At 35.5% G+C, this 27,796-nt stretch overlaps 1 protein-coding gene across 1 annotated transcript in view; it reads right to left on the bottom strand.

The window, feature by feature from the left end:
- LOC134792386 (terminal nucleotidyltransferase 5C) overlaps window positions 1–10,860 on the bottom strand; it is a 43,720-nt gene extending 32,860 nt beyond the window's left edge. Inside the window, exon 1 of the mRNA XM_063763679.1 lies at window positions 10,247–10,860. Within this exon, the coding sequence (XP_063619749.1) occupies window positions 10,247–10,318 (72 nt within the window). The 5' untranslated portion in view covers window positions 10,319–10,860. The remainder of the gene's footprint in view (window positions 1–10,246) is intronic.
- Between the last annotated feature and the right edge of the window lie 16,936 nt (window positions 10,861–27,796).

Raw genomic sequence — 27,796 nt, 5'->3', positions numbered from 1 at the left:
TGTCAGCTGTCCATAGTCTATTCATGAAAAAATTACATAAAACATACAAGTTATACAGGCAGGGGGCTATTCATAAATTACGTCATTTCAAATGGGGGGGGGGGGGGGGGGTCTGGACATCGGATGATGGTAGCATGACGTAGGAGGAAACGGTGTCATTCGAAGCATGATTTTTGGATGATTTTAGGCGGGGGGGGGGGGGGGGGGGGTCAAAAAATAGATGACGTAATTTATGAACAGCCCCTATGTAGGTGGGTCTACGTAGCCCAGAAGATCATCATATATTGTTGAGTTATATGTCGACTACGAAAATAATTAATAGGCGTTATGGTAACAAAACAAATGTATGGAGTGAGCACTCTATGCTTAATTATGTCTGTATGTGTATAGTATAGGAACTATAGGGGAAGTAAAATAACGGCAGAAAAAATATGTTTATATAATAATAATTAGCCGTATTTATGTGAAAATATAATTAATACTGTAAACTGACTTTTAATTAGGCAACCGTAACCGGCGTACCTATTCGGATTTTAATAAGTAATTAGAACATATCCATAACTGAAACAGATCTAATTATTAAAATCTAAATACGAATGTAAGTCATATAAAGTACAAGATTTATACAATAACGCCGATAATCTCATGGAATACACACTAGCAGTCAGTTTACACCAATTGTGAGTACGAGTGTACGTAAATCAATCTACCTTCCGACGTGATTTTTACGCGCAATGAAAACGTAAAGTCCAAGCGCACGCGCGCGCCTCGTGCAGTGAAAATGTCGCGTGCGCGCACCGATATGCGCACGATGCGCCTATACATTACTTTTACAATGTGTTTACGCTTTTCTTTACATTGTTGCCGAATTACGGCGCGATTCAGGAAATGAATTAGAGATGCACCAGATATGAAATAGTAAAGATATGTGATGTTCCACGGCAAAAGGTACCATTGCCCCGGCTGAATATTGGAGCGGCGTAAATAAATAGCGTAAGCGCAAGCTGCCATAAGGTACCTTTTGCCGTGGAACGTCACATATCTTTACTATTTCATATCTAGTGAATCTCTAATTCATTTCCCGAATCGCGCCGTTATTGGTTTGTTGAGCATGGCATCATCTTTTGTTCAAAAATGTAGAACAGTGGGGTTAAACTACCCTATTATTAGTACCTAACCCATCAAAAACATAAACCATATGTAGGTATGTGCTTAGGCGTAACCAGGCGTAACCTGCTTTGAAATCTGGAATAAATGTATTTCAATGGTTTTTACGCAAGTTTTTTGCTTTAATATTCTGGAATAGGTATATATTCTCGTCCCAGATGATTTAAATATTTTGAATACCGATATGCAACGAATTAACAACCCGATAATGTATATAGTTCTTATAAATCGATAAGAAAATGAATAATCAGACGTACATTTAAGCCACATTTCCATGCATGGCTAGCAACTTTTCCGAATTAGTAAATTTCATCGAAATCGTTAGAGCTGTTTCCGAGATCCCCGAAATGTATAAATAAATATATAGGTATACAAGAATTGCTCGTTTAAAAATATAAGATATAAATAAATACAATAAATACAATAAGATAAGATATATTATTACAAATGCGAAAGTAACACTGTTACGTTTTCACGCAAAAACCGCTGAATAAATTTAGATGAAATTGCATGGCATGGATATAGTTTCAGTCCCGAAGAAGGACATAAGATAGCGTAAGATCACCATCGGACCAAATCGCAGGCAGAAGCTGGTTGTCTAGACAAAAGTACAAATATTTGTCCTGTCAAATGTAAAACAATGAGCCAATTTATTTCTGTCCCAGTTATTCTCGGATAATTTAATAATGGCCGTTATCGACGAGCAAGGTCAGCCGAGCGTTTAAAGTATAAAAATATTGATAAAACTGTTGACGTTACATAACGTTTGACGTTGGAAAACGTTAATGGTCCAAAATTAACGTCACGAGACTCACGAGACTTGAAGATGTTATATTTGCCTTTAAATTTAGATCGTGTTACTTGAATAACTATGCTTGTGGAAATAACTATAATTATAGTGTTCTTGTTATTGAAATTAAAACATTTTAAGAGACGAATTGATATGATCGACAAATGGTAACACATACAGGTAATAAATGGATGTAGCTGATGCCGCGGTCTATGTCTATCATACTCATACTACAGCTATTAGAAAGAAACAGTAGCTATGCACTTGCACGTGTGGAAATCGTACTCGTATTTCGCAATACATTGTCCACAGTCAGAGTTCACAGGCCAGGCATTTGATAGCATACAGATTTAGATCAACCAAGATAAATACCGAATATAAACTTTATACAAGTGAAAATAAAGTCAAAATTAGAAAGACGCAAAAGTATGAGTTGGAACCATTTCAGTTTCAACTTCATGACTCATAGATCGCTATTAAACTATTACGACGTAACGAAAATGTGACTTGCTAAAAAACAAATGTGTGCTATTGCAATATCGGTTTTATACCATCGTTTTAAAGTTTAATTTTTGCTTGACTTTTAATGCCTAAATATGATGCGCCATAGTATGCATTTTGTATTTGAATGTGAAAATTGGTATTAGAGTAGGTTTCGTTATGTTATACGCACCATTTTATAGGTGCGAAGAAGATGTATCAAGAAAATATTTAGCAATAGCTATTGGTCAATGTTTGTTGACGTTTTCCTTTCTGTATTAAGTATTAATAACTTGGGCAATTTTCACACATTACAGCCACACTTACCCATACAATGTACATATTGAGTATATTGACATTATCACACTTTAAAGAATGAAAGCCATATGACGAAACGAGATAGCGCAACGAAGAAAATTGGCCAGTAATAACTTCGCCAAATGACTGGATGGGTAAGTATATAGTTAGTAATTAGGCACAGTAAACCGTCAAAGATGAGTTGTAAAAAATGCCACTTTTTTCCTGTGTTTAAGGCACTTAAACACAGTTGAATCATGGTCATACAATACTTATTATCTCAATTGAGGATGAGCAAACGATAATCATACTTAAGGTATAAAAAATGTAGATCACATCCATCTCGGGACTTGTTATCAAAAAGTTTATAACAACAAAATATTTGTTGACATTCTATGCAAATTTTAACTAGTCTTGCAACAAAGGTTTAAATCAGTTTGAGATAGTTTTGTTATAGAACAATTTTAGAGTATGAACAATTGTTTACAGATTTAGTGCAAAATTGTTTTCCTTCGTATTTTCTCGGAAACGTTCATATATGTCATGCTAGTTCAATCAACCTCGGTATCTTTTGTACCGAGACTGACTGATTGGAATAGCAACGCACGTACGTTTCCGTGAAAATATGAAGGAAAATAGTTATGCACTACCCCCCTTATACAAGTTGACAAGCCGATAATAATCGTTTGTACCTTTCCGAGGTATTGGTATAATGGAAAGGGACAAACGATTATTACCTATCGGCTTGTCAACTTTAGTAGACGTTTATGAATAAGGGGGTACATCTGTCACTAGGTACCTAAAAACCTGATTATAATCACTGCAAATAAAAAATCAAGTACGTTTATATCAAAGTTTAAGACAATAAAAACATTGTTCTTAATAAACAAGGCACAAAGACGCTCCAATTCTTTGTTAGCCCATGTAAACATCCTCGCACGCCGACAAAAATGTAAATTCGAACATTTACGCACAGAGTTATTATTCAAGTGATGTAATTTGGAAGGCACGTTACTCATATCGTTGAATTTCAATCGAGAAACGTTTCAATAAAATGCATGAGATAATCAAGGGAATTTAAATTTCTTGAATACCATTGTTTTCGGGCTTTTCTAAATTCTATTTTGATTATATTCAGTAGAATAACGACCCACTTTGGGAGCATCCAGAAAAATTCGAGCAGGTACACTGGCGTTCAAAAGTGCATGAAGATGTTTCATTTCAACCGTAATATTAAGGCATTACGGTCGACATCTATCCAATCTATCTATGCACTTTTGATAAATATAAAGAGATAAGAAAAAGATAGTTTATTTTTCAAGAATGCATATCATGCGCGTATGAATGTCAAATAATGCTACAACCGCCGATACATATGTATTTGGAATGATAACGTTTGATAGCTTAGCCATAAATACAACCGTATATACTCGTACTATAAATTTCTACAGGTTATTAAGGTACTTACCTACTAATAGAATACGCGTCACGTCCCCGAGAAGGTAAACTTTTTTGTGGAATGCTCCTTTATCATTCCTAGATGTTTAAGACACATACCTTACCCGGTTTTACGTTAAGTTAAAACTAACACAATTTTATAGTAAGATAGAGGACTTTTATAATTATTATTTTTAATTGGAAAAGTTAACGAGTATAAGCAAGAAAAGTTCAAAAACTAAACTATAAATTAAAAGTAACAAAAAAACAGTTGAAATCGCGCCTGGACCAGAAACGTTACCTAACTCAAGAAATCATTAGGTATCTAATTAAAACGAATGTCTTGGATTCTGCTTGACGTTCCATCGTAAAAATTCCATTGCCCATCAACTTCAGCCGAGACAAAGGGGACAGGCATCCCCCAAGGATTCCAACATTGCCAGCTTTCACAAAGCATAAAATTAGTTATGTCAAGGCAATAATATTCTAAATTATTTGGAGGTTCGTGTTTCAAATTGCTCAACTGAATGTCACATGAATCACATGATGGTCAGTCCGAATAATTGGGGTTTTCCCTCCCTAACAAAGAACTGTGCTGCTGTGTACTGTAGGCACAGTTGCCACATAGTCGTGTTGACAAATATGTAAACGCAAATATGATATGGAAATTGGGATTTCTTATAGTGACCTGATAGTGCAATATGTCTTCTTGGCAGCACATAAAGTTGACCTAGCACTAGGAAGTTTGTGTAACCGCGGTTATTCGTTTCTTTACGGGCCTGATTTAGTTAAATTATGTTATATCCCTTTCTAACAAATACATAAGTCAAAATGACAGATAAAGACAAACGATTCATAGCTAATTCAGGTCAGTAACGCGTTTATGAATAACGCCATAAGTATACACTTGGTAGGTAAGTTGTTTTATAGGAGTGAGTTTAGTGGAGGATACACAGATTTAGAACTTTTAATTTAAGTGATTTGTATGTGCCCAAGTACAGTGGTACCCACGCAAAATTGAATAGATGAGTAAGCTAACTGTAGCAATTTGAATACGATTGTGTACGACGCATTTTTGTTTACCTACAGAACATGGCCAATTTAACTTTTTTTTAACAAGTGGCTAGCCACAGATACGACACGCTCGGCGATAAGTACACCGCATCCGTACTATTCCACTTACAATGTTGTCGCTGGCTTGTTGTTGTAAAGTTGTAAACGGTCGGTCGCAAACATCTATACAAGCCAACGTTCCAAAAATATATTGACACGAACTTATTGTCAGTATATTAGGGGCGTGTAAATATATTTTTGGAACGTTGGCTTGTATAGATGTTTGTGAACTAAACTGTAACAAACCTACTTTGCTACGCTAATATTCCGCGTGAGTCCAAAAACGTCCGAACTATGTTCTATTTATTATAATAAGTAAATAAATATATTGATATAATAAGTAAATAAATATACCGAATGAATATATCAACCATATCTAATCAGATTGTTATAAAGAACGTAGGTAAATAATAGAATAACGAATCGGAAGATAATTTTTGATTAAAATAAATAAGTTCTTTAGCTATAACAACAATTTTCATTTATTCACATCATAATATTGTTTATTTCTTATTGTTACGGGTAAATAAAAGTTTATTAACACCAGTTCAGCCTAGTTTACCTACTCGTCGAATATATTATTTTAACTTTCAAGTAAACAAACATGTAGTAGGTATAATAACGCTATTCTTATAGTTATCTTTATTGTTGGCGTCACCGATACGATAAACTTGCCCATTAATAATGCCATTAACACTCAGCAAATCACGTGACGGAACGAAAATGAGAATAAACAATTATTAGTGCTTGAGAAACAATAACCAGGTTACGTTTTTTTTGGGTTGGGCCCTTTTTCTGTTGTTAAAATTTAAATACCTATAGTAAGCGGGCGAGGTGTTAGAAATTATTTACGGCTCGATTCGGAAAATGAATTAGATTTCTACTAGACTTCAACAAGTTACGATACGGATAATTTAAAGATATTTGTAAGATAGATATGTCAAATTTGACGTTTCCGCGATTCTGGAGGTCCTCTTGAACGATTTGGACAAGTAGGTAATGACTTAGATATCCAAGTCACATCTAGTCGATATCTACTGTAGATCTAGTTGATCTCTAAATCGTCTCAAGATCTTGTGATTATCTCGAAATCCGAATAGGCCTGTTACACACGTTCTTGTTTACACGTTATTAAGTTTTTTTTTCCTTCAATATTCCTGTCTAGCTATTAATGTTGTTGACTATACTTTCTGTGAAAATATGTGCTGCAAAATCGCGCTACGGAGTCGCGCGCGACAACACAAGTCATGCTAATCGGACAGATACTAAAATGACAGTTCAAGTTGCTAAGTTACTACACTTACTGCCCAATCATCTTGCTTGCACCAATAAGTATTATACCGTAAAATGGGGTGAGTAGGCGCAAAACTGACATTCAAACCTCGATAACATTTTATTTTTACATATGCAAACTGAATGTTGTATATAATAAGTGTTCCGGACTTTTGTATTTTAGTTTTAATTTATTTTGCGTAGTTCCATTTCATAACTTTGACGATAAACAGGAAATCCCACCCCACCCTGTAGTCTCTCGTAATTGGGGTGAGATGGGTTTTCATACAAAGGTGATTTTGGAAGATTGTTGGATCGATTTTTTTTTATTATGAATATTACTATAGCTCCATTTTAAAATCCGATCTCAGCCCCCTTTCATCCCTTCTCTCCCCATTCATAACCCAACTCTCCCCATGAACCCTACTCACCCCATTTTACGGTACCTACTAAAACGACAGAAGGTTTGAACTAATTTGAGAAAATTTTAGTACCTATCTGGAATACAAAGATAAATTACGTATGTGTAGTAGTAGAATATACCTATCAGAGATCCTTCATAGGTGTATTATTTTACTAATACTTACTTACGCGATTATGTGGGTCTACAATAGCATTAAAATAAATTAAATGTTCGCTCATCAAACTTTAGTAAACGAAACACTTGAACAACTTTCATTTAACTTCTGTAACCTTAGGTGACATAACTAAGTATGAATAATGAATAATGCAAAGCATACCATCACTCCGCTCTAGTTACTAGGCTTCTCACGGGGGTCCTACTCTTTAAATGTTCTATCGTCTACAGTCTACACTGTTATTTGACACTGTGTAAAGCTTAACAATCTATACTTATATTGTGATGTCAAAATTATCGGCCCGATTCGAACTTTAAGATACCTCAACCAATAGATCTAGAAACGACATGGATTAGATATGTCAGTGACAAATGTGACGTTTCTTCAAACAAAAACGTCACTTTTGACACTGACACATCTAATCCATATCGTTTCTAGATCTGTTATTTGACGTATCTTAAAGTTCGAATCGGGCAGTATGTCGTTTTGTTATCATTCGTCCGTGCGTCTCGCTCGTACGTATATATAATTATGTACGAAAAAGTGCGAGTGAAATGCATGAACGAAAAATAATGAAATACCATTATTTTGAAGAAGTAGATTAAATATCGTAGAATTTATAAAGAGGGTAATACGTCTGGCCAATAGAAGAATAAAACTGTGTGACCTAGCATAACATAGTTACCACTAGCAAATCGTTGCACAAAAATTAAATACCGGAATAGAAAATCTAAATTCATCTGATTAATAGCGTTTTAATGTTTAGTGGATACAAATGATCCTCATTATAATATCCGTATTTACAGATTAGATCCAGTTACATTTTTTCGGCTAGTAAAATCTATACCTATATATTCTTTAACAGTTTAAAAAACAATTATTAATTTAAAGTTTTATATTACGAATTATATACCTTAATCAGAACCGGTATCAGTAAATACCAGTCTATGTAAAGAAAGTTAACATTTTCTTTGTTACCTCATTTCATATTTAAAATCGCAAATGAGTTTCGTTTCTATAAACTTTCTACCGTTCGCGAATTAGATTCATACATTTAACGCTTACATGTTTAAATGATTAAGCATATACCTACAGACAAAAAGAATAGATAGTATAGAGGGGTCCTGTCATTGTAAATTTTGTAGTCACTGTAAATTTACTGCCATCTATCGACACACGACTAAAACTCAAAATGAAAACGTATAAAGTTATCAAAAAATGTATATATATGGATAAATGATTTTATTATTTTTATATCATTTTGATCCATGTTCATTCACTGATATCTATGTGTTAAAATTGTTAAATATGAAACGGTGTCGTCACGCCATCTAGCCGAGGATAGGCTAAAGGTGTGTGCGGCATCTATTCGAGAATGACTTTTACTTGAATTCCGAGGCACGTTTTTTCCTTAGACTTTATTCGTCTTATACGAAGTTACATATGTCTTTGGTAGTAGGTAGTGTGGTACTCGTAATACTCTAACTAAACAGTCCAAAACGAGAATACAACAATATTTCTCAGCCATCAAAAATTGGGGTTACTTAATTATAGACAAAAAAATCTTACAAATTTAGTAACGGCCCATTAATAAGTAGGTCACCTATTTTATTATTTTACTCTTGACTAATAACACAGTCCCGGCGTACTTGTACAAGACAAATTAAATTCGAGTTTCGAACTCATCACTACACCTTATAAAACAGTCCCCCGCCGCGTCTGTCTGTCTGTCTGTTTGTGTGTTTGTATGTTCGCGATAAACTCAAAAACTACTGAACGGATTTTCATGCGGTTTTCACCTATCAATAAAGTGATTCTTGAGGAAGGTTTAGGAACCTAAATAATTTGTTAACCCGTGCAAAGCCGGGGCGGGTCGCTAGTTAAAAATTAAGGGAAGTTTCAAATTGAAAAGCGCAAAAATTGCTCTGGGTCTTACGAGGATAGAACTTCCTCCTTGGAAGTCGGTTAAATTCGCCGACACGTCCGGAAAATGCATTAAACATAGAAACAGCCGTGTTTGGAGATCACAAACGCGTGAAAAACACGAAAAAGTCAGACTTCCGCGAGACCGACGAAAAACAATCGGACTTCAAACATGGTGGGAAAACCTGACATAACACGCAACACTATACGAATTCTATATGAACTCACTAACCTATACGAATTCCTAGGAGTTTGCACAATAAATAGTTTAGTGTACTGTATGTAGATAAATTATATTAAATTTTCGGAGGTGTGTGAAAAAAAGGGTATTGTTACCTGTGTTATTTTATATATATTGGTAGTTTATCACTTTAATGAAATAAAATAACACATTGAGAAAACATATAGCACACTGATAACCTTGGAAACGAAGATTTATTATTCGAGATACGAGTATAATATAAAGATTACAATCAATCATTATTAATTTAATTGTTGTCACAAACAAGATGTGAAAAGCTGATAAAACAATGTACAAAGACAAAGCAGACTTAAATCGATCGCGAATCGATTTACACAATCTTTTCGCACTCTGTGGGTAGGAATAAAACAATTGGATTGGACACTGAAGGACACAGTACGGCGCAAAATGTCTAGATTTCGCGACACAACGCCAACACAGACTTATTTACTACACAAACACTACTACTTATTTTGTAGGTAGGTAGATTATATACATAAATAGAATATTATTTATATTATTTATTTATACAGGGAATTATGACGGGTATAAACGATACATTTAACATTTTAAATTGCAATATAGAGTTAATAACAGGAACTCACAGATATATAATACAATTTGCACAATAAAATTTAATATTATGTAGTGTTCTTCTGTTAGTAAATTTAGTTGATATAGCAGCATTGCAGATGGCGAGGAAACTGCATTCCTTATTCCTTATATCAACTTAATTAATAACTATTGTAACTTTAAATTATCGGCAACTCTTAAAAACAAGTTTGCAACCGCCCACAGAAATTTATCTTTCCTGTGCATCTTACCTAAAGGTCGCTATTAAATTCTACCCGGCTTTTTCGAGTATGGCTCCTTTTACACCATCGGAAAAAAATCTTTTCACTAATACGGAATTGGCCGCGCGCCTATCATTACATGATACGCACTCACCTTCATATCGTCGAGCATGTCACACACGGAGATCAGAGACGCAGCATCGGGGGACACCTTGATAACACCCATGGCGAAATTCCCTAGAATCCAGGTCCGTCAAAACTTTTTAAATTTTTGAATATGGAACGCGCGTCAGTCGTTTTAGGAACACAGCGAGACGGGTGGACGCCGTGACCGAGCCGCGTGGACTGACGTCGTGAGAACGTTCGCGCCAGTGAAAGGGTCGTGACGTCACTGCCGATAACGCGAACGCGACTTGTTGCTACAACTCCCGTCCTGCTCACACCTATAAAAATTATATATATCCGTCTCAACTCTAATAACTTGATACGTTTTGATAAAATGTATCGCGTTATCGTTTTGCACGCAGATTTCGATTTTTAGTAACAAAGCTGACCTTGCCGCGTGAAAGGATGCTTTGTTTTTGTTACACAACATATTATAAGTGCAGTTTATTTTTTAAATATAGACTGTGACCTTCAAAAAGGTTGAAAATTTCAACTACGTCATCCGTAGCCCGTCTACGTCACGCGTAGCCGCCTACGCCTACGGGAGCCTGCGACGTAGCGTTGCTACGCAACGGGAGTACAACACCTCGCCAAAACCAAAGTGCATTAAGTCGTTAACGTAATGATTACTAAAAAGAACCTTAACACGTTGGAATTGGATTTAAAATAGTCTGCTAATGTTTTGAAATGACTGTTTTGTTTTACGATCGTACTGGGAGTAGTATTCAAAAGAGAGTGAGATTCTCGTAACATTATGAAGTATTTATTATACTCTTATGTTTCAAATGTTATGTTAACCAATAAACAACAACTTTGTTAAATTTATCACTTTTTAAGACATAATCCTTGAAGGCTGGAAGTAGAAGCCTATAATACAGGAGTGTCCAACCTTTTTTACGTCGAGATCCCCTTTTAAGTATTATTGTTTTGTGGTCCAAACTAAAATAATCTACATTTGCCTTACGTTTATATAGTTCTGTACAGAACTGGCAAGAGAATTACCCTAAATATGACGTCAAATGTTGTATATATAATGATGTTACATACACACACAAGTTGATTGAAAAACAGGTCACACACAGGCGACAGGCATGCAACCTCTATCCATTCAAACTGAGTACAATTTTTGTTGGTTATTTAATTTTGTTTTTGTCCCGTATTTCTTATTTGTGATGGATTGTCGGGTAGGTATTTTATTTTTCCTCATACAAAGAAGTATAATGATTAAACATAAATTGACCCGCAATTTATTTTATTTGTTTGGTAAAATCAAAACCTGAAGACGAGTCAGAAAAAAGACTACTAAATCTTTGAATAATGTTCCGATATTTATGCTGACCGAATTTATCATTACCATTATATTTACCATTTCACCATACGTATTATATTTTATTATGTTTACATACAGCCTTCGGCAAAATATCTTCATGAGAAAAAGTACCTGGAAAAAATAGAAACACGTATAAATACACAAATAATCCGTGGAAATACTGCATCTGTACATCGAAATTATTGAAAACCTAAACAAATATGTAACAGATTCAGATTCAGTTTCAGAGCGTTTAATACGGTAAAAACATACATGTCAAAAACATAAAAATAAAATCACATACACACCTAAAACTATTTAAACCTACAACTGTACATATACACAAGTCAATTACACGATAATAATAATGACCAAATAAATTAAAAATTAATTAATACCCATAAAATTCACTAATACTATAAAAGGCCTTATCAATCAAGTAATTTTTTAGTTTATGGACAAACAACTCGTAAGAAGTTGCCTCTTTGATTTCCGGGCTCAAGCTATTATATATTTTTACACCTACTACCCTCAATGAGTTGGATGATTTCGCTAATCGCGCAAATTCCGCTTTAATATCTCTTCCCGTACTTCTACTACGTAACTACGACGAAGTACACTCAAGTATAAACATTTTAATTTACGGGATTGTATAAAGATTTACAAATGTTGATCCAATCAGGCTTTAACCTTAGTAACTTTTTTGTAAGACCAGCAATTATTCGTCAAAAGAGACGCATGCTCGCGCGGCACGGTTTGCGACCCCAGGCCCCAATTTCACCACGGTGACAGGTGCGACAATTGTAAAATCACTGTTGCTGGCGTCACAGGCATCGATGGGCTACGGTTACCACTTACCATCGGGCGGGCCGTATTCCTGTTTGCCACCATCATTGTTTTATTAAAAAAAACTTTATTACTTATATCGGAAAAAAACAGATATCTCTTTTGCGAAGTTTCTGACAATTGTCAAGATTTAGAAGAATTGTAGGTAATTCTTGACAGGTAATGAGTTATATGTCGGAATTTCGTGACAATTGTAGTGTTTCTTGTGACAATTGTCATAAACTTAGCAAGAGAAATATCTGTTTTTTTCCGATATAATAAAGTTTTTTTTAATAAAACAATGATGGTGGCAAACAGGAATACGGCCCGCCCGATGGTAAGCGGCAACCGTAGCCCACGGATGCCTGTGACGTCAGCAACAGTGATGTTTTACAATTGTCGCACCTGTCACCGTGGTGAAATTGGAGCCAGGTCTAAAAATGTAAGCCCATTCATCACTTCTGACATAAGTCAACCGCCATATCAAAACGTTGGCCAAAAGGTTTTGGTCAAGGGTCAATGCCGTTGGTCAAGTGTATAATAGTGTATAATTGTATATTGAATGCGCTAATGTTGGTTTAGGCTTGTAAACTGTAGATGTAGACACTATCATTAGTAACACGAGAGAACGAAGTGCGCTTACAAATGTCGTAAGTCGTAACCGTGCATAACGTGATATTCGTTCGGCGCGATTCGGGAAATGATTCAGAGACTCACTAGATATGAAATAGTAAAGATATGTGATGTTCTACGGCAAAGGTACCTTATGGCGGCTGGCGCTTACGCTATTATTAACGCCGCTCCAATATTCAGCCGGGGCAATGGTACCTTTTGCCGTGGAACGTCACATATCTTTACTATTTCATATCTAGAGAATCTCTTATTCATTTCCCGAATCGCGCCGCTTGCCTCACACTGAGAGCTTCATTCGAACTCTTAAGTTGGTTTTCCACTACAGAGGGGCTACCGCGAAAACCGAAATTCGCAAATTGCGGGGATCTTTCACTTTTATTCCAATGAAGGCGTAATTAGAGTGCCAGAGAAAAATGCCCGCAATTTGCGAACTTCGATTTTCGCGGTTGTAGCCCAGGTCACATTTTTTAACGCATTCTCGTTTGTGAGCGGGTTTAAAATCATATAATTTTTTTACCGATTGAAAAAAAAAAAAAAAAAGATCTGGTAGCCTAGCGGTAAGAGCGTGCGACTTTCAATCCGGAGGTCGCGGGTTCAAATCCCGGCTCGTACGTCAATGAGTTTTTCGGAACTTACGTGCGAAATATTATTTGATATTTACCTGTTGCTCGGTGAAGGAATAACATCGTGAGGAAACCGGACTAATCCCAATAAGTTCTAGTTTCCCCTCTGGGTTGGAATGTCAGATGGCATTCGCTTTCGTAAAAACTATTGCCTACGCCAATTCTTGAGATTAGTTGCCAAGCGAACCCCAGGCTCCCATGAGCCATGGCAAAATGCCGAGATAAAAGAAGACCGATTGAAACATTTTCATAATTTCTCATATATTCAGTGTTAACCTCCAATATGACATCAATTTGAGATGTTTAATGCAGTTCGAATGAATGCAGTTCATTTGACCAGCTAGTTGTAGTTCACTTTTGTTTTATATACAAAATCAGTAGGGCTAAGATGGTCAGTTTTTTATCATCTGTCATCAAGCCTGTCACGTTCTTAACTACAGACTATGCGCGTGAATCGCGGGCGAAGCCGCGAACGCAAGTATGGAGTCGATTTCGCTGTCTGCGAACATCGACGCCACACTCGCGTTCGCGGCTTCGCGCCGCGATTCGCGCACGAGTGTGGAGGGGGCTTTACAAGTATGTAAGTGCGAAAGTGACGCATGACAGTGACAGTGGTAAGGGAATGGGAAAGCCGGGTTATCGTCATAGAAATTCAGTCCCGGGACCATTTTGAGGAACTTTAAATTCATATAAAATTAATTTGAGATGTTTAAAGTAGGAATGTACCTAGCTCGTATGCAGAGAGCGAGTGAGTTTGAAAGGCGAGTGCCTAAAGGTCGCGCCCCGGCCGTGAACTTCTCGAGTCGATGACATACGGCAGTGACAGGTGAAGGCGATGACAAATTATTTTCGTTCTCTTTTGACGATATACTAACGCGATATTTAAGCTACGTTTGAATATCGTAATTAGGTCAGACTCGTTAGTTTAGCGAATAGGATCCGTCGTCAAATAATTGGCCAATGGGAACAAAATAATACGATTTAGATATCATTTAGCTGTCAAAATGTTAGTTTGAATTTAGTTGTGAGTCGAATAAAGGCCAAAAATAACTAAATCAATCTAATCAAACAATCAGTCAGATTTATATATACATATGTAGGTAATATATTTCATCTAATATCATTTCTTTTATTTATTTTTTTGCTTTTCTAAGTATTTGATATGTTTTCTGAAAGAGCTACGTATTTGTATGATTTGATACACATATACATACATTTTTAAATCAAATTTCTATAAAGAAAAATACCTACTGTAGGTATTAATATAATCGCACATGAATTCTATAGTAATTTAAATTGTATTTTGTTTTATTTACTCGTAACTCGTAATGCATGTTAATTATAAGATGTAATGTTTTGAAAAGACGTGTTCCATGTTGGGATACCTTCCTCCAATTGAGGGAGGATTTAAATCTTCTCGAGGCAGAGGTGTAGGGTTGGAGCCGGTGCAGCTTTATTTGACGTTCATAAGCGCATTTTAATATGCCTACTTGAATAATAAACTATCTTTTTCTTATCTTTATCTTCTGCCTGAAAACGAGGCTCTTGCTCCTTATTCCAATTTATCGAGCGTTGTCAGCGAGTGATTGATTTTTTTCTGACACCAAAGGAGGCCGTCAGTAAAATACAAACTTATACAAAGATAGAATCGAAGTAAATATCCGCATTTTGGTAAGCTACTTGACTGTTGTAAAAGTATAAATATATTTCCAGCTTACGTTTGTATGTGAGGTACCTAGCTTACGAGTAAATTGGTGTTTCTATGACGACCGGTCTGGCCTAGTGGGTAGTGACCCTGCCTATGAAGCCGATGGTCCCGGGTTCGAATCCTGGTAAGGGCATTTATTTGTATGATGATACAGATATTTGTTCCTGAGTCATGGTTGTTTTCTCTATATATTTAAGTATTTATATATTATATATATCGTTGTCTGAGTACCCACAACATAAGCCTTCTTGAGCTTACCGTGGGGCTTAGTCAATTTGTGTAAGAAAATGTCCCTATAATATTTATTTATTATTTATTTATTCTATTCGTATTATTTTTTTGTTCTGTTTTTTAAATAAAAAATAACTTCGATTACATTTTAACTACTATGGAGTATTTACCATATAAATGTGTTTATTTGGCTTAATTCTCGCTATTTTGGCACTGTTACCAACAATAATGTCATCAAGACAGAGTACCTAAGTGATAAGCTGCTAGTTATTATTGTGGTCTACCCACACCACTCCCACACATATCGATCTATTTTACCTTCTTTCGGAATTTAATGAAAAAAAAAACAACATTCCTGTTTAATACGCTTTGAACTGTCGGCAAGTGACATTAGGAGCTAAACATACCCGGCTAAATGTTACATTAACATACCAATACAGATTGTGAATATTTTACGCTCAAATTCTTGTACCTGCATACATTTTCATGATCTAAACAGTTTAGGGAGTTACCTACTTATGATTTTAAGTGATCCTACTCCCACGTAAGAAACCTACTTTTTTGGTATAGGTACTCTAACCACCTATTCAAAAAACTTAGCATGTTCGTTATATTTTGCCTTTTTCTAACCAACCTACATAAATGTCAAAATGAAGGATAGCTGCAAACCATTATCAATAAATATATACGAGTATATGAATAAATATATATGTAGAAAAACGGCGTACCTAAATGTTAATTACAGCGGTGTTTAGAATTTAAAATGTTAGGTTTTGATATTTGTGTGATACGAATACTATCGCTTATTTGCCGCGCGCGAAATACATTGCGAGCCGGGGCTTAAAGGGTCTCGCTCGCACTTAAAGTGCCATTCGAATGTCAACTGCGCATTGCTGTTGCGACATTAGGGTAACATTCCATTTCTAACCGCAGCTGCATTACTGTCAATTTTACTATGGAAATTGACAATGACAGCGACGCGTTCAGTACTGGTAGTGCAGCTGCGGTTAGAAATGGAATGTTACCATTACTGTGGCTGTGGTGGCATTGATGCGGCCGCAGTATCTGTCAATATTCTTGATAATATGAATGACGGATTGAACGTCATGTCATAACCGCCATAAACCTGTTAAACGAACAAGACTACATACCGAGGCTAAAAAGATGGCACATCCTAGGGCTAGACCAGAGACAATAAGCCCCCACGTAAACTGGTGATGGTGCTCAGTGGAACACCAGCCTAAATAGCAACTTATAAAAAAAAACATCTGATTATGGCTAGAACAGCCGATTGCAGATTTATAGATGGTCAAACAAATCTTGTCAGTAGAAAAAGACGCGAAATTCAAATTTTCTATGGGAAGATATCCTTTCGCGCCTACATTTTTCAAATTTACCGCCTTTTTCTACTGACAAGATCTGCTTGACCCAGTAAGTTGAAGAAAAAAAAAAGTCATAACCGCGGCAGCGAACGTCTTTCCTTTACAAACAACTATCCAAAGAACAGGACAGTAACAACACATCCGTCTCGCTCTCGCAATACCAAATAAGGATACGTTTTGTTTGCCGTCCGATTGCTCAAAGACAGGAAGTTATTAGCTAAATCGAATTTAATTGAGTTGTTAGCGCAGCCTGTATTCAACATGTTTACTTTCAAAACGTCTTATGTTGGTAGAGATTTTCAGGGCTGTTACGTCCATTAGTTAATAATCTATACTTTAAGCGTATGCGCGTAAAAAACGTTTAAATTTGCTTTGATTATAGCTGATCTCGTTTATCGATTAGATGGGTGTGTGGTTATGTTTGATTTAGTTGGAGGTCACAGCCCTACTATGTATTTGTATAGGTATTATAAATACCAAAATCTGCATGTGTTACATTTTCATGTTTATGCTACTGAACAGATTTAGGGCCCGATTCGGATTTTGAAATAGACATCTGCTAGATATCTTTTAGACGTCACCAAGATACGATAACGGTATGTTTAAGATCTAACCTGTCAAATTTGACATTTATGCGATTCTGGAGATACTCTTGAACGATTTCCACAAGATATGACTTAGAGATCCAATTCACATCTAATAGATATCTTACTCTATCTAACGTAAAAGTGACACTGGTTGCCCGAATTGAGCTGCAAAAGAGAACTAGTTGAAATCTAAACTATAACGTATCTAGAATGGATTTACACGTGTCGTCTCTTGTGAATACCTTGAAGTTCAAATACGGCAGTTACATGAAAATTGGTATGGAGATAGTTTGAGTTATTATATTAGATTATCAAAGAGTGTTAGAATAGCACAGTTCTGTATCCCTAGTGTTAATTTCATTCAATAGCGTGACATGACGTACACGTTTGCGTTAAGTGTCATTTTGTATGGTATTTTCAGTTTCCAAAACGTTCCGCTTGGTGCGCTGTTAGCGCGAAGCACCACACAAAATTAGATTTAATGCAAACGCGTACGTCCGTCACGCTATCGAATGACAATAGGCGTTCAAAACAAATACGAAACTTAACAATTTTAGGAAATTTAATGGGAAATTAAGGAAACTTTCATTTTAGAAACGGAAAATGTCGATCCCCATACAAACATATGAAACGTTTTTAAATTTTTTCAATATGGTAATTACGCAATTTTGTAAACTTTTCGTTGGTACTAGGTACATCGTTGCCATCCTCACATTCTAGCCATTTTATTTTTAGCTACACCAACCAATGTTTATATCTGAGAGTTTTATATGAAGATGTTTTATATGAAATCAAAAAAACGTTCTATGTTTCTCGTAAAAATAAATAATTATACTAAAACGTAAAGTATGCACGGCTGAGTATTACCAAGTATTAAACATTACGTAAACATATTTTTAATTGGCATACTATATTATCGATTAAATTCCTCACTCAAGGGCTTAAAAAAGTAAACGTTAATTGAAAGTAGATAGGTTTGTGGGTCAGTGTCGCCTATCGCCTCTATAACATACGAACTGACCAAAAATATACCCTAAATCTTCTTAATAAGGTCTACGAATGGTTAAAATCACGATGGTACCCACACGCAGGCATATTTGCATATATTAACCTGTAAAATGTCGTGACAGGTTATGATTATAGACGTGTAGTCGCCATTAGATATATCGGAGCGGCCGTGGCGCTCAAAAAGATCTGAACACGCACTCTAGCGCCTTGACAATAGAGGCGTGTTTATATTTTTGTGACCACCTTGGCTGCTCCGATATATCAGATGGCGACTGTCCCATAGTCCACACTTGATGAACATTTTTGAACCGTATTGGGAAGACTTAAGGCTCTCCGATGGTAACTTTAAGATGTTAGTACATACACGGGCGTCCTTCGAGATATTTATTGGTAATTATTTTAGAGTAATTGATAAGCGTGAGTGAGATGTCGCAACGCTGTGAGAGCTTTTAGTATGGCAATGTAATAACCGTAATAACTATAGATACCACAACCGGTATTAAATTAAACACAATTGCATTGCGATATCTTCGATAATGTACAAAGACTTGTCGGCGCGCCTAATAGAGGCTTCTGTACGTCTACCACCAGCTTTTACATTGACATAACGCTCACGTCTACGTAATTTACTTTCTGTACATCTCGCTTGCACTAATATGCGAGTACGAGCGAGATGCATAGAAAGTAAGTTACGTAGATGTCAATGTCAAAACTGATGGTAGACGTACTGGTGACCAGAGGGCTGGCCACTATTTCGCCCAGCGTATTAGTATCGCCATACAGCGGGGAAATACGGCCAGCCTTCTGGGCACCTTGTCCCTTGACGGCGTTCTGGGCCAATTTTTTTTTAATCTGTAGGTTTTTAAGTTTTATTATGTTTATTTATTTCTTTGTTTTTAACAATAAAGCATTTTACTCCCCACTTCGAAAGCGGGGTAATATAGAAAATAGGAAATATCTATAAAACTAGAAGCCCATCATACTTTAACAACACTTACGCAACTGTAATATTTACTAAGGAATTTTGCTTACTTATTAATTTTGCTAACTAATTATGCAATAGGAAGTGATTCTAATTTAGTAGATGTTTTGCTATTTTTAAAATTATCCCGCGCCTGAGATTAACCCAATACACCTTACTGCGTTTGCGACGTTTTATTGGGCGTGTGATCAAAATGTCGCAATGGCGATCAAACATCATCATGGCGACCATGGCTGAGGGTGTTCCAGCTTCGATCGCGCCACTACGTGCACTTCAACTCTTTTGTGGTGCGCGTGCCGCGACCGCTGCAGGGGACCATCGAGTGCGCCGACTTCTGGCCGAAAGGTGTCGTGTTTCGGAGGTTCCGGGGCAAACTTCATACAAATTAAATATTATTTTCAATGTACGCTGTAATCTGTGTCTTTGACGTTGCTAACAAAATTTGCAATACACTGCATATTAGAATAAACTTTAAAGTGTAGGTAATACAAATCAAGACATTAGTTATTTGTACAACAAGAGATCAAAGTTTGATATTTCTTCGAGTGCTTATTTTGAGTCTCGTGCAAGCGAAAGATTCAATAATAGATTCACGAGCGTAGCGAGTGAATCTAATTTAGAATCTTGAGCGTAGTAAGGGATTCAAAAGCGCACGAGATGTAAATAACTTTGATCTCGTGTAGTACACAAAATTTTTCACCCTAAGCAGTGAGAACATACCTAGAGGGACAGAGATAATAGAACCCAAGTATATCGAACTTGTATTAGACCCCGCATGTTGAAATGACTATAAAGGTCACTTGAATGTCATTTTGTCTCACTCAGTGAGCAAAATCGCATTTTGCTCACTGAGTGAGACAAAATGACTCAGTGAGCAAAATCGCATTTTGCTCACTGTTTTTAAGAAGCAAAGTACCCTTGTTCGAGCTGCTGAGGTGAAAAAGTTATTTTTAAAAGCCGCTGAATAAATTTAATGTTGGTCAGTTTGAGGAGTACAGCCTACAGTTTAATTTATTGCTCCTGTCATAGTCAACAGCTCAACACCCGGTAAGTATATATCATTTTATTTATCAGTAAGTTTACAGTTTGATTGTTTTATTGTCGAGTGGAATAAAATGGTCCTTTCTTATCTTTAGTTGTCTTGTTCGAGGACATTTTTAAAAGTTGTCCCCAGACCTTTGTTAATAGGTGACTTGCTTCACATACTGACAAGAATAAATAGAGATATTGGTGGCTATAGGATGCGGAGATAAAATGATAATGTAGCTATTATTTAATGATGTTATTAATAACTGTTGCTAGGCTAAGTAACGTGTCATTTTAGTCATTTAACTTATTGATTGATTGCGTTTTTATCAAGTGAGATATGCTGTTTTTGTATTTTGCTTTCATACCTTTTTACGTATTTTTGATGTCTTTTGTCTGCCAATTGTTTCTGAATTTCTAGTCAAGTTTTATCTGGTGTTTGTATCAAAAATCAAAAACGCTTGGAACCTTTATCTGTGTGAGTAACACATTTTAGCCAAGATTAAACTAGGGCTTAATTTCATAGACAATAATAGGAAGTACTCCTCATATTGAAGTATGTCAGACAACTTCGAAACAAGGTTGTCACTCGTCAATAGGACGCCAAAAGTTTTGAATCAAAACTAATTACATACGAAGCGATATACTTTATCACGTTCTATATGACAAGGACTTTATGTCGGCATGTTAAGGTTTATTTTAACCTGTGTTTGGTCACGGATATGGGCCGTAGGGCCGTCCTTGGTAGGGCCGGGATATAGTAACGACCCGGACGTGAGCCGGACTTGTTTGGAGCGGATAAATTGTTTCGAAGAAATGTCGAATGTTGCTGTCCTTCAATGTCTTGTGCTGTTTATTCTTTTTTTAATGCTAAAATCGATTAAAAGATACTCTTGGATGCTCTTTAAGTAATTATGTACTCCTTATAGAGCATCCTGGTCATGTCTACTTACTAAAACTTTATTTTTATGTAATTTAAAATAAGTACCTACCTAACTTTAAATTGTGTTATACTGTACTTAATATTATGTAATATTTTAGTTTTAGTTTTGTAGGTAGTTTTAATTTTAGGTTACTTTTTATTCTACGTTTGTTATTAATATTGTAAACAGATTTGTTATTATCTTTTACTTATGAAATTAATTAGGCTGATATTATGTATAATCTATACATCTTATATTATAAAGCAAACGGCCCGATTCGAACTTTAAGATACGTCAGTTAATAGATCTTGAAACGATATGGATTAGATATGTCAGTGTCAAATGTGACGTTTCTTCAAACAAAAACGTCACTTTTGACACTGACACATCTAATCCATGTCGTTTCTAGATCTATTAATTGACGTATCTTAAAGTTCGAATCGGGCAGAAAGTCCTCCGCCGCGTCTCTCTGTTTGTATGTTCGCGATAAACTCAAAAACTACTGAACGGACTTTCATGCGGTTTTCGCCTATCAATAGATTGATTCTTGAGCAAGGTTTAGGTGTACAATTTGATCTAATTAATTCCATCATTACTCATTACCGTCAATAAATGTCCAACTGTCAAACCTGTTTCCACCGGAATGCCATTTTTGACAAATGGACCATTTTTGCATATTCAATTAGGTTCCAAATTCAATTACTTATCTGAAACAGGATATCATTTTTGGCTAACTTTTTTAGGTGTCGAATGGGTGTGGTCAGGTAAATGGCATTTAAAATGTTCTTACGACGTCAAAACCGCACCTAGTTTAGTAATACTGGCTTAATAAGGAAATATACATACATATTGTATTTTTTTTATTTTATTTATTGAACACAATGTAAGCTTACAGTTACAGACCAAATCACTTACACGCTAACATATACATTGTCAAAATAGTAACAATTAAAAACATACAAAAATATAAATACATGCGCATAAAAATGTCAAACAAACAAACATATTAATCTACACGAGTACTTTACAAGTTTATTCTATTCAATATACATAAATGCTATTTGTAATTGAATTCATTTACCAATAAAATATGTATATGTCTATGACGCTATATAAATATTTATGTAAATTAGGCGACAAGAAAATAATAGTACCTAGTTTAAAATTTAAAATTTCGTCGATAATTTGTGAATAATACCTAAGAGTAACCTTCCTGATGAGGTACCTACTCGTAATATTACATAAACGTATTCTTAAGACGTAGGTAAGTAATATGTACTATATTTGATTGCTTTTCACTCAATTATACCGAAATTTTACCAGCTAGTACAGTCAGCGTCAATTTGGTTGAAACAACGCGCCAAAAGTCTCTGCCACCATGAAATACTTTTCAAAAGTAACGTTGCCACACTGTCCAATTGTTCTACACACAATACAGACACATAATTTTTGTTTACCTATTAAAAAATGATAGGTACTTTTAGGGAAACGTAAATCTAGAATTACTTATCTCAGCCAAATAAAAAATAATGCGTCGTATGAGGAAATTAAAAGACTGACACAAGAAAGAAATGATTGGCGATTAGGTACTCCACCGACAAGAGCAAAGCTCTTAAGTTATGATGATGATGGTGATGAGGTACTTTTGACGCGTAGTCTAAAGGTGACAGTCCATTTCCAACGACTCCCTAAGGGTAACATTCGGTGTTATTGTCAATTTCCATAGTAAAATGAATGGTAGTGCTGCTGTCGTTGGAAATGGACTGTCACCTTAATCGGCTACTTTTGATGCTGACTGTTCGACTACACTAAATCTATTTTAGGTTTAGTATACATAATTCACTGTATGATAATTGCTTAGGTAACATATAAGTACCTACAATGAATTATGTATTATGTAATCTAACGTGAATTATGTTCTGATCAGTACCTACGTTACGTAAATATTTGCAAGTGCAACAACTTCGTATCATCACCGAATTCACCGACACAGTTATCTGACAAATTGTAAACTTTATTTCAACGACATAAGACCCACCAACGGTCAATAAAGAATGTGGTTTTTAGCAGTTACAGATTCCGATATGAAGTCAGTGACATTTGCGTTTGGCAATTGAGATGACCACTGACTTTTGCGGTCAGTGACGTAAATCTACAAACATTTTATTAATCAATTAGAGTTTATTACGATATTACATACTATAGATATTATAGGTTAAGGTTTAAGTAACAAAGTGAAATGTAATTAGTATATTGAAAAATTACATCGAAATTATCGATTGCGCATTGATTGATCGAATCACAAAAAATTTGACGTTCTTAACCTCCTGAGGCCCCGTGTCATTATATGTAGCTATACAATTATACATTACATAGAGTTTGGACTCTATGGTTCTATACAAACAGTGCTACTTATTATACCTAATAATCTGGTAAAGGTTGATTTATTTCTTAGTTCTAAAAAATCTGTTCAAAGTAAGTATATATATGCAAAATGTGCATTAATGTTTCGGTAAATATTCACGGAAAAATACCAGCAATACGTCACAAAAGTAGGAATTGTTTGATTAGTCTCTTTGATTTAACTCTCGAGTGGCCACTCAATATGACACCAACTTGAAAATAACAAAATAAAGCAATTGCGTTCACTTGTTCCTTTTCGCCCTTATCGGTTACCGCAATTAGGTATTTTATTTATCAACATATTAGATATTAGATATAAACAAAATAGTCATTGCTTTATATTTAAAGTACCTACATGAAAAGCAACCGTTTTACCTATAAACCTAACTTCAGAATTCAAAAACGTCTCGTCTTACTTTAATTTTTGTGACACATTCCCTTCGGTAGTGTTTTTAAATTCGCCACTTGTTCGAATTTCCTATTTTGCACTTGTATCGTAAATAACTAAATATAAAGTTCATCTGGCTCTTGCTGTATAGGATCCGCTCCAGTTATCGATTCTTTATCAACTATAATTAATCTAATGTGTTGTATTTAAATCTCAGGAGATTTTTATAACTTTCAGATCTCAATGAATTGTGGAGCTTCAAAACGATGCCGATCCGATTCTACTCGATACCAGCAAACGGCCCTGACTTTCAGTCGTGAAGCATATCAAGTTTATTGTGCTATGTTCTGATAGTGACTGATAAGATACCACAATAAGTTGGTAAACAATTCCAATTTGATAAACATCAAGGCCAAAGGATTTGAGTGTTTTTTCGCAAATGATTGCACCTGTCAAAGTATAATACAATATATCATCATCTCTCATGATATCATTTATATCTTGCCAGGATGAAAAATACCAGGGTTTCCAGTCTGAGAGACCGGATTAGGATGGCGTCATCGAATGCAGAAGTCGCCGGTTCGTATTCAGACCTCGGACACTGTACGGTTTTGTATGTAAAACTTCTACTCCTCTACACCCTATTTGTATTACAAAGAAAACAAGTACCAGACATAGATATACACGGTGGCCAAAAATAAGTGCATTCCTTTGCCAGGGAGGTTTTGGGATTATACTGAGACACTTTTACTATGGGACCAACCACGAAATCATTATCATAATCGTAGAATCATGTCATATTTAGAAAAGTAAGCGCCGGAAGCTCTGGCCCGGACACGGCCCGGTCTAATACGTGAGTCATCCTTAACGCTGCGTTTATCGCATAAGACAACTGTGTTAATAGTGCCTTTCAAATGAGTGGATACTTAAAGTAACCTTTTCCCAAAACGCACCAAAGCGTCCCAAAACGCTTCAACGCTGTTCAAATGTTAGCATACATTTATTTGGCGAGTGTCGTTCAGTACTTTTAATGAGACCGTCCTAGTTAAACATTGGGAGAGCAAACTCACATTTTTAACAGACTCATAAATAAAGGTGGATAAAGTTTTTCGATGTTATGTTATGTATGGTGGTTAAATAAACTTTGGTTATCTGACTGCTGATTCAGTTGATAATCTGTATAGTTGCTTAAATTTATTCACTTTGTCCTCATTTTTAGTGTACTTTCTCCATTCCTTTTTAGTATAACTAATATGTGTTTATCCTATAAAAATAAAATTGTTTGTACATATTTAAATCCTTTGTCTTTCGTGTACCTTGTTGTAGGTACATTTAGCTACATTTGTGACCTTTTCTCTATTTATCCTCCCATCTACGCAAAGATTTACTGGAAGACATCACTCAAACGGACGGGTTCGCCTTCGTACTCAGCTTTTCCTAATTGTAAGTTACTTTTCTCACGTGTGTTTGGACAGTAAAAAGTTTACTACTACTAGGTATCTACTGAATAAGATCTATAAATAGTAGACCCTAATCTTTAGCATTGCCGAAATCCGTCGACCTTTGGCACTATCATGTCTAACCAAAAGGTTATCCCGCCACTTCTAACTCACGCTTACCTCTGTCTAATTGGCCATATGCAAATACCTTCACATCTAATCCGATTTACTACTATAAAGGTCAAAATTTCATTTTTACTCCCAAGTAGTTAGTACCTTTTGGAATGATGTAATAAATCGCGGCAAATTCTGATTTATTAGGTGCAGTTGACCTACACGATTGGCTTCAAATATTTATTAGTTGACAAATAAATCATAGTTTACATGATGTACAGTCGGGTTCAGAATGCAAATAGCGAATGCGTTGTCCTTGTGAGTAAAGGGGATAAAAAACAACATCAATAATTATCCTAGGTTTAACCTGTTTCTCTTTTGAGTGGTTGTTTAACCTCTTCTCTGTATAATGATAAGGATCCTGATCGAATTGTTGGTCATCCCTTTCCATTTTTCTCTGCTCTAATACAGCACAACCGAGTTTTATAATCACGATTTTTAAATACCACACACATATGAAAAGTAAATCTATAGTTATTGGCATTATTTTATATCGAAGCGCCTGGCTTGAACTTGTAGGTGCACAACGCGAAATTATATGACTGAAACTAGGAACTTATATAGGTTATTTTTATCTGGCCATATTCCATACGTTAAGTTGACTGGGGCCCGTTTAATTACTATATAAGAAGGCGACGCTAAATTATATTATCATCTATTACAAAGTCACTTAATCAGAGAAGACAAAGTTGAAGTTCAATCTAGTGCAAAAGAATTATAACCGTGAATATAAACATGTTTAACTTAACTTAGTCCCGCTCAAGAAACCGTAGTTTAATAAGGTTTTATAACTATTTACATAAAGAGAACTTTTTAAATAACGAATGCAATTTTAATTTTAAACAGGAAAAGATGAAGGGACGCTTCATAGTGTTCCAACATAAACGTACATATTTTACGGGGTTATATTCGATATATAAAAAATGGGACATTATAATTTTAACATAGTAATAGTACATAGTAATTTTATAATAATAACATGAAAAAAGGGCAGAAGGGTATTAGACAGAATGGCCACGATGACAAACGAAAGCAAATACCTACCTAGAGTCTGTGCGGGAAAAGAAAAGTCGTGGAATGTATGGGGCTCAATACATCCCAAGACTCATGTCTTTCCGAACAGACTATATCTGTTTTTACTTCATGATAAACCAAACAAAAAACGGTCAATGGACCAACGCATGTTAATACTACACATCATGAACTATTAATACTACATTATCATTTGAATCAGCTAGTTAGTTGCAAATCATAATGCGTTTAGTTGAAAACAATATTGAACTGACGGCGCGTGTTATGAGATACCGGCTGATATAAATTACTCGAGAGATTAAACGACAGCATAAAATATTGTTTATAAGTAATCCAATGTTTGCGAATTTGCATTTTTAGATAAAATGTGTCCTTTATAAAAATGCCAGCCAATCTATTGACAGCAGAGGTTACAAAATATGCCGTCTCAGAGGCAGTTTAAAATCTGAGGAACAGCGCCTAACGCGCAACACGACAATCGAAATTTCGATATTGATGTAAGTGATAGCTGGTCTTTATAAATAAATAGCCGCGATGAATTACCAGGTATTGACTAAAGAATGGTAAACGCGTTTAATAATTCTTCAATAGTTGCAATACTTGCAATAGCTGCACACTCAATATTCCACTTTAAACAACATTATTAAGCAGAAAGACATGAAAAATATTCTCGGGACGACTTAGCTATTAAATAAGTCATGGATCCAAAAAATAAAATCTACTAACTAAAGCTTCCGGGACTCAGGAGGCTAAACCTTAGTGGTCACACACTGCCGTAAGTATTCGAACTTCAAGATATTCACAAGAGACGACACGTACTAGATCCATTCTAGATACGTTGTAGTTTAGATATCAAGTAGTTCTCT

Source organism: Cydia splendana, chromosome 7 (genome assembly GCF_910591565.1).
Source record: "Cydia splendana chromosome 7, ilCydSple1.2, whole genome shotgun sequence".
In the NCBI taxonomy this organism is placed as follows: domain Eukaryota; kingdom Metazoa; phylum Arthropoda; class Insecta; order Lepidoptera; family Tortricidae; genus Cydia; species Cydia splendana.
The sequence above is the reverse complement of the archived record's forward strand: the minus strand, read 5'-3'. Positions and strand labels throughout refer to the sequence as shown.